Source organism: Schistocerca gregaria, chromosome 1 (assembly GCF_023897955.1).
Source record: "Schistocerca gregaria isolate iqSchGreg1 chromosome 1, iqSchGreg1.2, whole genome shotgun sequence".
Taxonomy (NCBI): Eukaryota; Metazoa; Arthropoda; class Insecta; order Orthoptera; family Acrididae; genus Schistocerca; species Schistocerca gregaria.
Genome location: NC_064920.1, coordinates 1043900174 through 1043919400, shown reverse-complemented (window position 1 = coordinate 1043919400; position 19227 = coordinate 1043900174). Strand labels below are relative to the sequence as shown.

The window sequence follows — 19227 nt, the reverse complement described above, 5'->3', positions numbered from 1 at the left end:
CGTGAGGATTCTCTACCGCCCAGATTCGCACATTGTGTCTGTTCACTTCACCATTACGAAAAAATGTTGCTTCATCACTGAAAACAAGTTTCGCACTGAACGCATCCTCTTCCATGAGCTGTTGCAACCGCACCGAAAATTCAAAGCGTTTGACTTTGTCATCGGGTGTCAGGGCTTGTAGCAATTGTAAACGGTAAGGCTTCTGCTGTAGCCTTTTCCGTAAGATTTTCCAAACCGTCGGCTGTGGTATGTTTAGCTCCCTGCTTGCTTTATTCGTCGACTTCCGCAGGCTACGCGTGAAACTTGCCCGCACGCGTTCAACCGTTTCTTCGCTCACTGCAGGCCGACCCGCTGATTTCCCCTTACAGAGGCATCCAGAAGCTTTAAACTGCGCATACCATCGCCGAAAGGAGTTAGCAATTGGTGGATCTTTGTTGAACTTCGTCCTGGAGTGTCGTTGCACTGTTATGACTGACTGATGTGAGTGTATTTCAAGCACGACATACGATTTCTCGGCTCCTGTCGCCATTTTGTCTCACTGCGCTCTGGAGCGCTCTGGCGGCAGAAACCTGAAGTGCGGCTTCAGCTGAACAAAACTTTATGAGTTTTTCTACGTATCTGTAGTGCGTCGTGACCATATGTCAATGAATGGAGCTACAGTGAATTTATGAAATCGCTTCAATCATTTGTAATAGCCCTGTAAATTTATTGGCACCCATGTTTGTGCAAAGAACTTTGATGGCCCAAGTGGAAACATGGAAACGAAAGGAGTACTAAATATTTTTAGAAGATCAGAGATCAGTTGTTGTGTGAGGTATGTAGGCTACCATGGGGATGGAGACTGTAAAGGACATACTACTGTTGTTAATGACAGACAGATTCGCACATTGTGTCTGTTCACTTCACCATTAAGAAAAAATGTTGCTTCATCACTGAAAACAAGTTTCGCACTGAACGCATCCTCTTCCATGAGCTGTTGCAACCGCGCCGAAAATTCAAAGCGTTTGACTTTGTCATCGGGTGTCAGGGCTTGTAGCAATTGTAAACGGTAAGGCTTCTGCTGTACCCTTTTCCGTAAGATTTTCCAAACCGTCGGCTGTGGTACGTTTAGCTCCCTGCTTGCTTCCAAAGCTTGGTTCCAAAGCTACGAGCCGTACTGCAAAGTAGTACAATAAATGCTATTGTATAATGACTCGCGACGTTACACCCACAGCATGGTTTGTATCCAAAAGGAGAAGATTTGTGGTGAAGTACTGGTTGAGCAATGCTACAGACATAGAATATACCCACAAGCATTCCTTACCACTTGCTGTAATTGAGGCAATTAGGCCTATACAGGGTGTTACCAAAAGGTACGGCCAAACGTTCAGGAAACATTCCTCACACACAAAGAAAGAAAATACGTTATGTGGACATGTGTCAGGAAACGCTTACTTTCCATGTTAGAGCTCATTTTGTTACTTCTCTTCAAATCACATTAATCATGGAATGGAAACACACAGCAACAGAACGTACCAGCGTGACTTCAAACACTTTGTTACAGGAAATGTTCAAAATGTCCTCCGTTAGCGAGGAGACATGCATCCACCCTCCGTCGCATGGAATCCCTGATGCGCTGATGCAGCCCTAGAGAATGGCGCATTGTATCACAGCCGTCCACAATACGAGCACGAAGAGTCTCTACATTTGGTACCGGAGTTGCGTAGACAAGAACTTTCAAATGCCCCCATAAATGAAAGTCAAGAGGGTTGAGGTGAGGAGAGCGTGGAGGCCATGGAATAGGTCCGCCTCTACCAATCCATCGGTCGCCGAATCTTGTTGAGAAGCGTACGAACACTTCGACTGAAATGTGCAGGAGCTCCATCGTGCATGAACCACATGTTGTGTCGTACTTGTAAAGGCGCATGTTCTAGCAGCACAGGTAGAGTATCCCGTATGAAATCATGATAACGTGCTCCATAGAGAACATACTGACGAAACTAAAATGAGCTCCAACATGGAAATTAAGCGTTTCCGGACACATGTACACATAGCATCTTTTCTTTATTTGTGTGTGAGGAATGTTTCCTGAAAGTTTGGCCGCACCTTTTTGTAACACCCTGTATATAGGAATCTGGCAAATAAAAATCTACTTAGGAAACGTATGCATGGTCTCTCTCAGAATGACAATGAAAGCTTCAACAGCTGTATATGGGAGAGAATACCCAAAACTCTATTTGTCGGGCTGACAGTGCTGAAGATTGGTGTAATGAATGCACTAATAACATTCAATGATGGTGCAATTTCAAGGATCAGTGTTATGAATAACTTGAACTTCCAGACGGGGAAGGAATATGGCTCCAGCTCAAACTGCTATTGATAAGTGGCGGGTCTCCGAAGCAGAGGCAGCTGCAGAAGCTGCTACCAAAGAGTCAAGGATAAAGAAAAGAATGAAGAGAAAGAGAATGGTGGATAAGGAAGCAGGAGGACAACTGGTGTATGCATCTGGAATGTTCTAAACGAACATAATGGTAAGTTAATAAATCTGTGAATCTTTTTTGCGATTTACTGAAAACTTGAATTTTCATCTTTCAGGTACAACTTTCTCTTAAATGACTGAAGTTAAACTCACGAAAATTGGTAAAGATATTTAGAATGAGACCTCTTCTACCTTCCTTGCCTACTATCTCCTGAAAAATTTATAACACCTGATGATGTCGGTGATATTTGAGTTATATTTTAAAATATTTTTGTTGCAGTAAAATAAATTACTTCTCTTTTTCACAGATCGGTATCAGGGAAGGAAACTGGAGACATAAAACACTTATGTGAATGATTTTTTGGGAAATGCGCTGACTATTGACCCTAATTGTGTGTAAGAGCTTTGAGCTATCTCTCGTTTATAGGTCAGTTGCATTACGAGGGTGAAGATAATGCTAAATATGCAGCACGTTCAGGGGCGTGTCTCCTTAAGACTGTGTGAACTGGAAGATCTTGGGGATAGACAGGCTGATGCGGCTTCCTCCATTCTCAATCGGTTGCTTCTCGGCATCGCAATTCAGATGGTGGAGTGGTGCTCATGGTGTGGATTTTAGTGTACCAGTTGTTATTCTCATTGATTCATTCAGATGAATGTCTAGTTTCCTTGTATGAGCACTGTGTTGCCATACTGGGACACAGTATTCCGCTATTGAGTATATTAGTATCAGGGCTGCAATCCGTAGAGTGGAAGCTTTAGCATTCCACGAAGTGCGAGCCACTTTCATGGTCTTGTTTCGAGTCTTTGGCTAGTGCTTTACATGTGTCTTTTGTATATTAAAGACTAATCGATTGTGACACCATGGTTTTTAGTCTGGAAATTGTGTTTACTTCTCTGTTGACAGAAATTCACATTGAACCGTTGGTTTTACCATTCTGTTGTTTAAGTGGAATGCGCAGACTTCCGTTTTGGTTGAATTTGGTTGGAATCTCCATGCTACGTAACGTGTGTTGAGATTTTCTAAGTGTGTAGACAGTATATTTTATCTTATATTGAGCGTGCTGGTTTTTATGGCTTCTGGCAAGGTCATCGGCGCAGCAAAACCTTTCGCTAGTAGTGTGTGGTAAGTCACTGGTATACACAATGAAGAGCAAGGGTGCATGGTCGGATCCTTGGGGAAACTCATTTTTATGATGTAAGCAAAAAAATTTACCTTTCTCATAGTCATCATAAATTACTCGTGAGCAAGCAAAGCAACGGCAACATTATCTGAGTCGTCATAGTTGTAATATCAGTGTTTAAAAACTAAGTTTCCAAAAATTAACCTCTCATCTCTTTGTCCTGCTAGTTATTCCCAGACCGCTTCTAAGCATGGCCAGCACCAGACGCTCTCACTTGATACTCTCGAATGCCACACAGGGAACGACAATGATATTGATAACCAAAGATCACTTTGCTTATGCTCAGAACCTCTGAGGCGAAACATATCAACTATAAGAGACGTCTCCCTGAGAAAATATCCATTGCCCAAGTATGAAGTATGACTCATCGAATGAAAAGAGAACTCACATAACTCTCATTCAATACCGAAAATAAGCTAGGAACCTTACACAACATGTGACAGTATATTTCATTGGTGCAAAGTGATCCAGTGTAAAACAGCTTTTTAGCAAACTCTCGCAGGAAAGTGTCTGGTGCAGACTCACCACTTTTTCTTAATTACTAACCACCGATTCCATCCATGATACTTTTAACGAACAATCCACACAGTCTAAAGAAGTGAGCCTTTTATGACGAACAGAGCAGGTCGCTGCGTATATCAAAATAGTAAACTATCATATTGAGATCTATGTACATTCGTGTAAAATTTTTTGTATTGCCGTGTTTTGCCTCGTGATGAGGTCATACCTGGAAACATACTGCAGTATTAAATAAGTTAAGAAATTTAACAAGGAATCAGCACTGGTAGCGGTCTTTTGAAAACCTATTTATAAATTTTAATAAAAGTCGAGTTTTACTGATAACAAGTATGGTTTTAAGTTATTACTTAATGCTAACTGGCAGAACATGGGTTCTGCATCCCATGACCGTCATCCGTAACATCCTCTTCCGCCCCATCGTCGCCGGTGAAAATCTTGCACCAGCCTTAAATCTTCTCAGTTCTTATCGCTACTTCCAAATTCATAAATTCATAATTCGCCTCATCTGACTACTTTCTACCAACTGAGACACGTACCAACTCATGGAATTCCCATACTACTCAAACACATAGAATACTTTCTCCTGTTCTATGTCTCCTGCAAACTTGATTTCGATACCTCCTAATATTTTCCTCCATTTCTTCTCTAAACCATCTACATTGTTTCCTTGGCCAACTTTACCCGCATGATCTCCTTGAGTTCTACTCCTCTTGCCAACTGCAACCTACTTTGCCTGTCCCATCACATGTGAAGGCTCCAGTAAACTATCTCCCTTCCATCTCTTAATTTCTGCAGCCCAACTAGAAGCTTCCACTTTTCCTCTGCAGTGCCTTCTACAACAAAATTCCTAGTCATGCAGTGACCTAGACCGATCACTATCAATAGCATTATCACAGAATAGGAAAAGGATTTCGCCGTCTTGTGGTTATTCACATAATCACTGTCTTAACCTCTTAACATTTATTCCTGTTTTCCTTTCACTTTAATCCAAAACCTTGCAGAGCCGTAAATTGGCTTCTGCTAGCTAGTCCCCAATCGTGGGAATATAAATACCCAATAAACAATAAAAAATCAGCCTTGATTCTACAACTGAGCAATAAGTTTAGCGTTAGTAAAGGATCAGACGAGCGGATTCACTCTCTACATTGCTTTTCTATCTGACTCTGGAAACAGCCATGCGGAAGCTTCAGACATCTGCTTACATAGGCACAAATTCGACTCAAATATGTGCGTATTGTGACGATGTAACAATTATTAGCAGAAGGAGGATATCACTAGAGAGGACAATATGCGAGCTGAAAGAAGCCACAGAACCTAGAGGCCTCTCTATAAATGAAAGGAAGACTAAGTACATGAATTTCACCAGGAAGAAAAATAACAACTTGGGTGGACTATCGGCAGACGGTTTCAAATTTGTACATGTGCAGAATTTTGACTATTTGGGCTCTAATATTAACAGCACAAATTCCATGTCAGCTGAAATAAAACTGCCCTTTCTAAGTGCTTCCACACGTTTGAGAAATTGTTGGCCTCTACGTTATTAAATAGGCAACTGAAGCTGCATGATCAAGTCAGTTGTAACCTGCGGATGTGAAACATGGACGCTAACGAGTGTTGATGAGCAGCACCTCAAGATATTTGAATGTAGGGTGCTGTGTTAGATCTAAGGGGCAGTTCAGCATAATAATGGTTTCTGGAGGTCTAGGACGAATACTGAGCTGGACCGCCTCTTTGTAAGAGTTATAAAAAGTAGGAGTATAGCCTGTCCTCAGGATAGATACTAGAAGAACAATTAAAAAGATTTTTGAATGGATGCCAACCGAAAGAAGATAGAGAGGAAGACCACAGAAACGGTGCATTGATGATGTGGAAGAAGATATAAAATCTCTCAAAGTCAGAGGATGGCGGAGAACCGTGCTGGAGAGGGCAGAATGGAGGAAATTTGTTGATGAGGCTGAAACACACAAAGGGTTGTAATGCCGTGAGAAGAAGAGAAGAGGGAAGAATCCACGTCTTTATACACTATCTGATCAAAGATGCCCAGACACCTGTCAGTGGACACTGTAAATGTAAATACCATGTGACTAGGGCCTCCAGTTGGGTAGACCATTCGCCGGGTGCAAGTGTTTCGATTTGACGCCACTTCGATGACTTGCTCCTCGATGGGGATGAAATGATGATGATTAGAACAATACAACACCCAGTCCCTGAGCGGAGAAAACTCTCCGACCCAGCTGGGAATCGAACCCAGCCCTTAGGATTGACGTTCTGACGCGCTGACCACTCAGCTACTGGGGGCAGACAGTGGACACTGATGTGGACACTAATATGGAGTGTGTCTAACATTCCTCTTTAAGATTGAACGCTACTGAGGACATTTTTAAAGAGGTGTCTGAATGCTTTTGGAGGAATAGCTCTCAATTATTCTTCAAGAACCGAAACCATAGAAGGCTGGGATGTTGGATGCTGGGGTCCGGAGCGAAGTCGACGTTCTGACTCATCCCAAAGGTGTTTCATTGGGTTCACGCCGGGACTATAAGCAGCCAGTCCATTTCACGAATGTCAGTGTCCACAAACCGTTGCCTCACAGCTGCTGCTTTATGACAGGATGTGTTGTCATGCTGATATGGTCATCGTCTCCGAACACGAGAAACACTCCCGCGCAGGAGCACCATCTCCCCCTTACTTCATTGTTGGCATGACACATGATGCAGGTAACATTATCCAGGCATTGGCAAAACCCAAACCCTTCCATCGGATTGCCATAGGGTACAGCGCGATTCATCACTCCAAATCACTCGTTTCCAGCCGTCCACTGTCCTGTGACATCACTCTTTGTACCACCTTAGGCATCGCAAATCACTAAGTACAGAAATGTGTGGCTTACAAGGAGCTGATCGACCGTTATACCCATTCTTTTTATCTCCCTACTCACAGTCACAATACTAGCTGGATACTTTGAAACTCAAGAGTGATTCCTTCGCCTGATTTCGTGCACGGTGGTCTCTGTCCGTCATTACACGAGGTGTGCCAGGACTCGCGGTTGTTCCTTCGCGTTTCGACTTCACAGTGACGTCACCAACAGCCGACTTCGGCAAATTTAGAACAGTTGCAATGTCCTTGATGGATTTGTTACACAGGTGATATCCAAAGACTGGTCCACATTCGAACTCGCAGGGCCCTCCTGATCGACCCGGTCCGGCTGGCACTGCTTGTGTACTGACGACGCAGTCGATGAATTCTTCTGGGGTTATCAGTCGAGTGGTGGCGTCGTCTTGTCGCAACGTTTCAATAAGTTTCGTACCCATCATCTTCACCAGAGAGGAATTAATCAGTGGAATACGTTGAGAAAGACTTCAATCGCATATGACAAGTTCTGCATTTCATAGGGGTGTACGGGTGCTGTTGATCAGTGTATGCTTGTGCTACTTCTAATCTTATACTAAGGGAGCTCACAAATTTGCACAATGTCATCAAGAATGTTTGTATACCAGATTTTGACCTTTTCATCAACTCATTTTACAGCATAGGGCAAGGGACAAGTGACGCCCGGACGTAGCCATAACTGAAGGTACTGAGGCGCTGCATTCGAGTGGAGTGGGTTGGAAGTTGGGCAGGGGTTCATTGCCCATCCTATTTTACTCATAGCTGTAATTTTGAGCAACTGTAGTATATATTTCAGAATAATATTCCGTCGTAAGATGCAAATATACTTTTATTTCGCCTTACTGGTGTCGACAAATTTTGGACGAATCATGGCACTATGCTTCTAAGCCAGTACATAGCTTCTGAAGATGACTAATTTGTTGAAACCGGTAAAGTGAAATAAAAATGTCTTTGCAAATGATGACTGAATTTATTCTGAAACCATCCTAATTTAGATTTTTTGTGGTTTTCCTGAATCGCTTCAGACTAATTGAGATTTTTCGTTATTTTCCTGTATCACCTCTGCTGAATACTGCGACAGCATCCTAAATACACTATGTGATCGAAAGTAGCCGGACAGCCCCAAAACATACGTTTTTCGTATTAGGTGCCGTATGCTGCCACCTACTGCCAGGTACTCCATATCAGCGACCTCAGTAGTCTTTAAACATCGTGAGAGAGTAGAATGGGGCGCTCAGCGGATCTCACGGACTTCCAACGTGGTCAGGTGATTGGGTGTCATATGTCTGTACTCGAGATTCCCACACTCCTAAATATCCCTAGGTTCACTGCTTCCGATGTGATAGTGAAGTAGGAACGTGAAGGGACTCGTACAGCACAAAAGCGTACAAGCCGATCTCGTCTGTTGATTGACAGAGACCGCCAACAGTTGAAGAGGGTCATAATGTGTAATAGGTAGACATCTACCCAGACCATCACACAGGAATTACAAACTGCGTCGGGGTCCACTACAAGTACTATGAATTTAGACGGGAGGTGAGAAAACTTGGATTTCATGGTCGAGCGGGTGCCCATAAGTGACACATCACGTCGTTAAATGCCAAACGACGCCTCGCTTGGTGTAAAGAGCGTAAACATTGGACGATTGAACAGTGGAAAAACGTTGTGTGGAGTGACGAATCACGGTACACCATGTGGTGATTCGATAGCAGGGTGTGGGTGTGGCGAATCCCCGGTGAACGTCATCTGCCAGCGTGTGTAGTGCCAAAGGTAAAATCCGGAGGCGGTGGTGTTATGGTGTGGTCGTGTTTTCCATGGAGGAGGATTGCATCCCTTGTTGTTTTGGGTGACACTATCACAGCACGGGCCTACATTGTAAGAACCTTCTTGCTTCCCATTGTTGAAGTGCAATTCGGGGATGGCGACTGCATCTTTCAGCACGATCGAGCACCTGCTCATAATGCACGGCTTGTGGCGGATTGCTTACACGACAATAACATCCCTGTAATGGTCTGGCCTGCACAGAATCCTGACCTGAATCCTGTAGAAACGTTTGGGATGTTTTGGAACGTCAACTTCGTGCCGGGCCTCGCCAACCGACATCGATACTTCTCCTCAGTGCAGCACTCCGTGAAGAATCTGCTGCTATTCCCCAAGAAACTTTCCAGCACCTGACTGAACGTATGCCTGCGATAGCGGAAGCTGTCATCGAGGCTAAGGGTGGGCCAGTACCATATTGGATTCCAGCATTACTGATGGAGTGTGCTACGAACTTGTAAGTCATTTTCAGCCACATGTTCAGATACTTTTCATCACATAGTGTATGTTCTTCCTTTCTCCGTACTTTTTCAACATAGCTACTGTATTTACGAAAACGAGGTAATCGCCTGGTGCCAGACCGCAACAACGACAGCAGTAAATAGCACACACAGCAAATGTGTGGAAGATCCTGACTAGAAGAAGGGACAGGATAGTGGGACACCCGCTGTGTATCCCGTTTGTGCTCATTATCTTTTGGTAACTCAGATTTATTCCAAGACCATCAGTAAGACGCAACCTTTTTTCCTGGTTTTCGGGAATTCAGAGCTGTTCCACATCTTGTGTCTGTGCTCTGTGCAGGATTTCTCTGATCAGTCAATAAATAACTTCACATTTATTCAACGTTAATATAGCACGGTTACTGTTATTAGCTGATTTGCTTCTGCTCGCCGAAAAGGACCTGTGATCAGACGAGAACTCCAGCGTCAATCGCACCGTATCACTTAATGAAGTAACTTCTGTTTAGCGACACCAAATCAGAAACTTCTCTACCCCATGTTACTCATGTGGCAGGCCACATGCTACATTCAGCTGTCTGTTTTTGTTCGGGCCACTGATGCGCGTCTGACACACTGCCCAAACTGCTAAAAAGCGGGCGAAGCTTTCACGGAAATGCTCTCCTTGTTGGCATTTATATCATGGATTTTAGTCTGAGATTCCGCATTACATACATTCATACTTGTCTTGTCTCTCTTCTCTCTCTCTCTCTCTCTCTCTCTCTCTCTCTCTCTCTCTCTCTTCTCAGCGATCACAGACCCTGTAGACTATGTGCTGCCTAAACGATCTGCTTTCACCACCTTCTATCTCTCGCAGCCTCTCTCCACCCTGTGGAAATTACTAATGCTGCGATGTCCTTCTCTATGTCATCTTTCCAGCTTGTACGGTCTCGGCCCAATCGTCTTGTTGTCTGGAGAGTTCCTTCAAATGCTTTCTTTATGATTCTGTTGTTTTCCATTCTAGCCACATGTCCAGCCCATTGCAGACCCCTGCTTTTTAATTTCTGGATGATAGTGCGTTGCTTCATTAACTGATAAATTTCATTGTTCTTTCGAATTCTCCATACACCGTTGTCCAACACAGGTCCCCAGATTTTTCTCATTACTCTTCTTTCGAAATCATTCAGTTTTTGTCTTTCATTCTTTGTAAGTGTCCAGCTTTCTTAACTGTACAGTACTATGGGGCAGATGATAGTGTTATATATCTTCATCTTTGTGGTGATTGACAAAGCTTTACTTTTCAATGGGTTGCTTAGTAGTACAGGCATCTTGACCCTGTGGCTGTTCTTTCATTTATATCCATTGTTATGATATTTTTACTGTTGAAATGGGTTCCAAGTTATTTAACCTGGAGAACTTTTCAGAATTTAGAATGCTGGTCAATTTCAAAGTAAGGATTTGGGTTTATGACTCGACCTATTTCCATATATTCGGTTTTCTATTGGCTAATCAAAAGCCCCATTTTGCTGGCACTGTGCCTGATAGATCTGTACATTTCAGTTCTTGTTCAGTTTCACTTAGCAACACTATATCATCTCCATAAGCCAGTAGTTTTAGTTCACTGTGTTCGAATCGGAGACCATGGTATAGATGTAAATTACTCTCCCGAACCACTTTCTCTATTGCAGGGTTGGAGAGGACACATGCAAGAGCGTCTCCATGTCGTAAGACTGTTTTATTTAGAAAGGTGGGGGATATGGATCCTCTGAACTTCACGGCTGCCTGGGAGCCATCCGTGCACATTTGTATCATCCTAATGATTTTACTGGGTATACTAAATTCTCGTAATGTGTTGTAGAGGCTACTTCTGTGGATGCTGTCGTGATCCTAATATCTTATTTCTTTAAAATAACGTATTTGACTGAAACAGAGAAATTGAATTTACGTAAAATTTTGAATTTATAATGGTGATGTTTTGGTGCGTTGTGCTCCAGCATATCAGATACGTCCACGTCTTTTAATCTGCAGCTAGTATTTACAGGAGAAGCAGATAGGGGCATGCTTCTGGTGTCACATTATTGCTTCATCAAGGGACCTTTGCGAAACTTTCGCATTTTTATAATTTTAAGTAATGGCAGTATTTGGGATAAGCGTAGTCGTTGGGGCAAGCGTAGTTGTGGGAATGAAGAGAAAACATAAAAAAAGAAGCAAACGAAGTGAAAAAATAATCATGAATTTTTGATCATCCTTGAATATATTTCCATGTGTCTAAAAATCAGATTTGCATTCGGAGCTGGCCGGGGTGGCCGAACGGTTCTAAGCGCTACTGTCTGGAACCGCGCGACCGCTACGGACGCAGGTCCGAATTCTGCTTGAGGCATGGAAGTGTGTGATGTCCTTAGGTTAGTCAGGTTTAAGTAGTTCTAAGTTGTAGGGAACTGATGACCTTAGAAGTTAAGTCCCATAGTGCTCAGAGCCGTTTGAACCATTTTTTGCATTCGGAATGTTTGTCCTGGCTTGTACGAAGGGAGGAGATCAGGGACTGTAAGTAGCACCACATAATCTATAACTTTAACCTTACAAACATTTTCAATTACATTAAGCAGATGAGCCTGTAGTATCAATTGTTAAATCAGATTTCAGGGCTACAATAACAAAATATGTTTGAAACTTCCTGGCAGATTAATACTGTGTGCCGGACAGAGACTCGAACTCAGGACCTTTGCCTTTCGAGGGCAAGTACTCTACCATCTTTTTTTTTTTTTTTTTAATCCATTTTGTTCGATATTGTTCGTTGCGTTTGGTCTGGGCGCACGTCACAAGACATCCGTTAAAGTTGATAATTGATTTTTAGACTCAGTTTTTTATCACAGAGAGCACGCAGCCCTCTGACCGAACACGCTGAGCTACCGTGCCGGCGTCGTCTGAGCTACCCAAGCACCACTCTCAGGAGAGCTTCTGTAAAGTTTGGAAGGCAGGAGACGAGGTACTGGCAGAAGTAAAGCTGTGAGGACGGGGCGTGAGGCGTGCTTGGGTTGCTCAGATGGTAGAGCACTTTCCCGCGAAAGGCAAAGGTCCCGAGTTCGAATCTCGGTCGGCCATCTCGGTCGGCCACACAGTTTTATTCTGCCAGGAAGTTTCATGTCAGCGCACACTCCACTGCAGAGTGAAAATCTCATTCTGGAAACAAAATATGTTTGTCGTTTCGGAAAGTATATTCGCTTAAATAAAGCGAACGATTAGTATGTATTGAGAAAAAGGGATGATGACTTGAGAAATAATACACTGACGAAAAAAGTCGCACAACAAAAAATAATTAATACAGAGTAATGAAATTCTGGCAATACATTGGTGTACGTAACCTATTTAAGTGGTTGACATTGCAAGATCATAGGTTAATGCTACCGCAAGATAAGCCATTGCAAGTTTGAAAGCTGGTACATTAATAACCGGTATAACCGACAAATATTGAATGCAAGCATGAAAACGTGCATGCATTATGTTGTACAGGTGCCGGATGTCAGTTTGGAGGCCGAGTTTCCATGCCTATTGCACTTGATCGGTCGCTACAGGGACGGTTAATGTTGTTTATGGAATACGCTGGAGTTGTCGTCCGATGGTGTCCCATATGAGCTCAGTTGGAGACAGATCTGGTGATCGAGCAGGCCGAAGCAAAATGTCGACAGTCTGTAGTTCATATCTGGCTATGTTGGAGAGCGTTATCCTGTTGGAAAACACCCTGTGCAATGCTGTTTATACGAGGTGCAATAATAAAGTAATGAGACTGATGTGGAAAATAGTGTTGCTTACCGTTTTAATCAAGTTTAGTGTTGTCTTCTTCAGAGTAGTTCCCTTCTGATTGCACACATTTTTTCCAGTGCTTCTGCCATTGATGGTAACTTTTCTTTAACTCATCTTCTGTAATTCCCTCCAAGACCCTCGTCACAGCTTTTTGGACATCTTGTGTTGTTTGAAAATGGTGTCCCTTGACCGCCGTTTTTAAACATGCAAACAGAAAAAATTCGCACGAAGCGATATCTGGTGAATAAGGTGCCTGTGGTAGTACTGACATTTGTTTTGAGGTTAAAAATTTCTGTACTGACAGAGCAGTATGGGATGGCGCATTATCGTGACGAAGAATCCAACTATCAGCAATGTTGGCACGGACACAAAGAACACTTTTACGAAGTCTTTCTAAAATTTCTTTGTAGTAATATTGGTTAACTGTTTGCCCAGCAGGTACCCACTCTTTATGAACAATTCCCTTGGACTCAAAGAAGCACACAAGCATGCATTTCACTTTTGACTTTGACATGGGAGCTTTTCTTGGTCTGGGTGATCCCTTTGAACACCATTGCGAACTTTGGCGTTTTGTACCTGGATCGTACTGAAAAAACCAACTTTCATCACCAGTGATAACACAGCTCAACAATTCTGGATTGATTTCCGTTTGCTCTATAACAGATCGGCTGCCACATTTTTCCGTGTTTCTCGCTGTTGTCGTGTGAGATTTTTGGGGACAATTTTTGCACAACTCTTACTCATACTAAGATCTTCAGTTATTATTAGACGAACCGTTTCTCGATTGATGTTCATTTCTTCTGCAATCATTTTCACGGATAATTTTCGATCAGATGGTTCGAGTTCACGCACCCTGGCCAAGTTGACATCCGTCCGTGAGGTTTATGGTCGTCCACTGCGGTCTTCATCTTCAACATTCGTTCTGCCTTCACTAAACATTTTATGCCAACGAAAAACTTTAGCTCTTCACGTAACCTCCTCTCCAAAATTTTTCTGAAGCTTACCGTAAGTTGTCGCCGCGTTTTCACTTCATTTCACGCAATAAGAGATGGCATACCGGTGCGTAATATTATGCGGTTCCATTTCCGTGACGAGAGACACAAACACGTGTTAACTTATTACTGCACAACTCACGACTGAGCAGTTGCATCGATGTGCCTCTTGGACTAGAAGCAGCTTATAGACCGAGGTCAAAGATATTGTGCCTATTCAAGCCTGTAGGGTTGTCACATCTGGCAAAGAAAATCAGTGTCATTACTTTATTGTCGCACCACGTAAATGGCACCACAACAGGTAGAATCACCAAGCTGACGCACAAATTGGCATTCAGTGTGTGTGGGATAACTAGGAGAGTGCTCATGCTGTCATATAAACCCCACCAAAGACTGTAGCTGCAGGTGTAAGTCCAGTGTGTCTAGCGCGCGTACAGGTTTGTTTTCAGGCGCTCACATGACCTTCTAACCAACACAACACCATCACTGGCACCGAGGCAGAACCAGATTTCATCGCAAAACACAAAAGACCTCCTCGCTGTCCTACCGTGAGCTCTCGTTAGACACTACTGAAATCGCGAATGTCCGTAGTTTGGGATCGGTGGATGTTACAGGTCGTCTGCCTCCAAGTTGTCCTTGAAGTAACCAAATTGTAACAGTTCGTTGAATCGCTGTGGTGTCAACTGCTGCTCCTATTGCTGCTGTAGATGCGCCAGAACCACGCGCCAATCACGATGGTCGTTCCTCTGGGCAGAACCACGTGGCCGTCCGGAGCCCGGTCTGCTTGCGTCTGTACATTTTCATGATCACCGCTGCCAGTCACATACAGTGGCTATGTTCCTGCCAAGGCTTTTAGCAGTATCGCGGAGGGAGGGAACACCGACCACGGTTAAAGCAGGCTCAGACATGGTAATTGGATGTCTCTATAGGCCCCTTGGCTCAGCAGCTGTTGTGGCTGAGCACCTGAAGGATAATTTGGAACATATTTCGAGTAGGTTTCCCCACCATGTTATAGTTCTGTGTGGAGATTTTAATTTAACAGGTATAGAATAGGAGACTCAAACGTTTATAACGGGTGGCAGGGACAAAGAATCCAGTGAAATTTTTTTAAGCACTTTATCTGAAAATTACCTTGAGCAATTAAACAGAGGACCGACTCGTGGCGTTAACATATTAGACCTTCTGGTGACAAACAGACGCGAACTATTTTAAGCAGTTAACACAGAACAAGGGAATCAGCGATCATAAAGCGATTTCTGCATCGATGATTTCAGTCGTAAATAGAAATATTAATAAAGGTAGGAAGATTTTTCTGTTTAGCAAAAGTGACAAAAAGCAGACTACAGAGTACCTGACGGCTCAACACAAAAGTTTTGTCTGAAGTACAGATAGTCTTGAGGATCAGTGGACAAAGTTCAAAACCTTCGCACAATATGCGTTAGATGAGTAAGTGCCAAGCAAGATCGTAAGAGATGGAAAAGAGCCACCGTGGTACAACAACCGAGTTAGAAAACTGCTGCGGAAGCAAAGGGAACTTCACAGCAAACATAAACATAGCCAAAGCCTTGCAGACAAACAAAAATTACGCGAAGCGAAATGTAGTGTGAGGAGGGCTATGCGAGAGGCGTTCAGTGAATTCGAAAGTAAAGTTCTATGTACTGACTTGGCAGATAATCCTAAGAAATTTTGGTCTTATGTCAAAGCGGTAGGTGGATCAAAACAAAATGTCCAGACCCTCGGTGACCAAAATGGTACTGAAACAGAGGATGACAGACTAAAGGCCGAAATACTAAATGTCTTTTTCCAAAGCTGTTTCACAGAGGAAGACTGCACTGTAGTTCCTTCTCTCGAATGTCGCACAGATGACAAACTGGTAGATATAGAAATAGACGACAGAGGGATAGAGAAACAATTAAAATCGCTAAAAAGAGGAAAGGCCGCTGGACCTGATGGGATACCAGTTCGATTTTACACAGAGTACGCGAAGGAACTTGCTCCTAGCGTAGCGTTTCAAAGGACTGGAAAAGGGCACAGGTCATCCCCGTTTTCAAGAAGGGACGTCGAACAGATGTGCAGAACTATATACCTATATCTCTAACGTCGATCAGTTGTAGAATTTTGGAACACGTATTATGTTCGAGTATAATGACTTTTCTGGAGACTAGAAATCTACTCTGTAGGAATCAGTATGGATTTTGAAAAAGACGGTCGTGTGAAACCCAGCTCGCGTTATTCGTCCACGAGACTCAGAGGGCCATAGACACGGGTTCACAGGTAGATGCCGTGTTTCGTGACTTCCGCAAGGCGTTCGATACAGTTCCTCACAGTCGTTTAGTGAACAAAGTAAGAGCATATGGACTATCAGACCAATTGTGTGATTGGATTGAAGAGTTCCTAGATAACAGAACGCAACATGTCATTCTCAATGGAGAGAAGTCTTCCGAAGTAAGAGTGACTTGAGGTGTGCCGCAGGGGAGTGTCATAGGACCGTTGCTATTCACAATATACATAAATAACCAAGTGGATGACATCGGAAGTTCACTGAGGCTTTTTGCGGATGATGCTGTGGTACAACGAGAGGTTGTAACATTGGAAAATTGTACTGAAATGCAGGAGGATCTGCAGCGAATTGATGCATGGTGCAGGGAATGGCAATTGAATCTCAATGTAGACAATTGTAATGTGCTGCGAATGCATAGAAAGATAGATCCCTTATCATTTAGCTACAATATAGCAGGTCAGCAACTGGAAGCAGTTAATTCCATAAATTATCTGAGAGGACGCATTAGGAGTGATTTAAAATGGAATGATCATATAAAGTTGATCGTTGGTAAAGCAGATGCCAGACTGAAAGTCATTGAAGAATCCTATGGAAATGCAATCCGAAAAAAAAGGAAGTAGGTTACAGTACGCTTGTTCACCCACTGCTTGAATACTGCTCAGCAGTATGGGATCCGTACCAGATAGGGTTGATAGAAGAGATGGAGAATATCCAACGGAGAGCAGCGCGCTTCGTTACAGGATCATTTAGTAATCGCGAAAGCGTTACGGAGATGATAGATAAAGTCCAGTGGAAGACTCTGCAGGAGAGACGCTCAGTAGCTTGGTACGGGCTTCTGTTGAAGTTTCGAGACCATACCTTCACCGGAGAGTCAAGCAGTATGTTGCTCCCGCCTACGAATATCTCGCGAAGAGACCATAAGGATAAAATCAGAGAGATTAGAGCCCACACAGAAGCATACCGACAGTCCTTCTTTCCACGAACAAGGCCGGCCAGTGTGGCCGAGCGGTTCTAGGCGCTTCAGTCCGGAACCGCGCTACCGCTACGGTCGCAGGTTCGAATCCTGCCTCGGGAATGGCTTTGTGTGATGTCCTTAGGTTAGTTAGGTTTAATTAGTTCTAAGCTCTAGGCGACTGATGACCTCAGAAGTTTAAGTCGCATAGTGCTCAGAGCCATTTGTAGATGTAGATGTAGAAATTCCTTGTAGCCCTATAGCACGACCTCGTTGAAACTCAGTGAGGTGTTGATAATAGAGTCTTGGTCGCCTATCATCAACTCACCACGACCAGTCTCAAGGGTAAGTAGGGCTCACCGCCGTTACAGCGTGTATTTAAAGCAAACCTCATTTGCATCCTCATAGCGACGCTGCTGGCGCCACTCATATGCAATTGGTGCCAAAAGTGACTAGAGATCACCAACTTTGGTTTATTTCGCACATCTCCTCTTTGGTGTCGTGATTTTATTTTCCGCCAGTGTATGGATGAATGTGATACTGCGCCATCGTTTCGACCTCTGGCCCTCTAGTCATAGACACTTTACAATATCTTGGTTTGCCGGCCGTTGTGGCTGACCTGTTCTATGCGCTTCAGTCTTGAACCGCGCGACCGCTAGGTCGCAGGTTGGAATCCTGCCTCGGGCATGGTTGTGTGTGATGTCCTTATGTTAGTTAGGTTTAAGTAGTTCTAAGTTCTAGCGGACTGATGACCTCAGATGTTAAGTGCCATAGTGCTCAGCGTCATTTGAGCCAATATCTTGGTTTGATGTTCCGTTACCGTTTTGTGTTTCAGGCGCAGGGCCTTGTGACGCCGTCGGATGCCGATGATTTCGAATGGCTGCTTGCGGGGCTGCCCGTATCCTCCCCTCCGGCGTCAGTGCCTCTGCCTGTAACACAGCCGCCGTCGTATGGCTTTGGTCAGGGACCGAACTACGGGCCAGGGTACGGCCTTGTTCCAGGGCAAGGATACGGAACAGGGCCGGCATTCGGCACAGGGCAGGGTTTCAACGTCGGCCAAGGCTACGGCTATGGCCAAGGTTTCGGCGCTCCACAGACAAATCCGTATGCATATCAACCTGACTTGCTTCCAAATAGGTCGGGCGCAGCTAACCAGGGGACAAACACAGTCGTTACCCAGCCGGTACCCAACTTTGTGCCGAACGGCGTAGGAAACCTCGGCGGAAGTGGACTGTTTCGACCTGCCGGCGGCCCGCCTCTCTTCCAAGGCACTTCCACATCATCTTCATCCTCCACAGGACCAGGAGGTAATACAGCAACTGGCAGTGCAGTCTGTAAGAGAATAATTCTGGAGAAATTGTTATGTGTGTTTTAATGTACACTACTGGCCGTTAAAATTGCTACACCACGAAGATGACGTGCTACAGACGCGAAATTTAACCGACAGAAAGAAGATGCCGTGATATGCAAATGATTTTTCAGAGCATTCACACAAGGTTAGCGCCGGTGGCGACACCTACAACGAGCTGACGTGAGGAAACTTTCCAACCGATTTCTCATACACAAACAGCCCTTGACCGGCGTTGCCTGGTGAAACGTTGTTGCGATGACTCGTGTAAGGAAGAGAAGTGCGTACCATCACGTTTCCGACTTTGATAAGCGTCGGATTGTAGCCTATCGCGATTGCGGTTTATCGTATCGCGACATTGCTGTTCGCGTTGGTAGAGATCCAATGACTGTTAGCAGAATAAAGAATCGGTGGATTCAGGAGGGTAATACGGAACGCCATGCTGGATCCCAACGACCTCGTATCACTAGTAGTCGAGATGACAGGCATCTTATTCGCATGGCTGTAACGGATCGTGCAGCCACGTCTCGATCCCTGAGTCAACAGATGGGAAC

The 19227-nt window shown here is 44.0% G+C and overlaps 1 protein-coding gene across 2 annotated transcripts in view; it reads left to right on the top strand.

The window, feature by feature from the left end:
- LOC126280671 (uncharacterized) overlaps window positions 1–19227 on the top strand; it is a 70075-nt gene that overhangs the window by 39438 nt on the left and 11410 nt on the right. For both annotated transcript variants that reach the window (XM_049979784.1, XM_049979783.1), the window contains exon 4: window positions 18161–18632. In XM_049979784.1, coding sequence (XP_049835741.1) covers window positions 18161–18632 — 472 coding nt within the window. The remainder of the gene's footprint in view (window positions 1–18160; window positions 18633–19227) is intronic.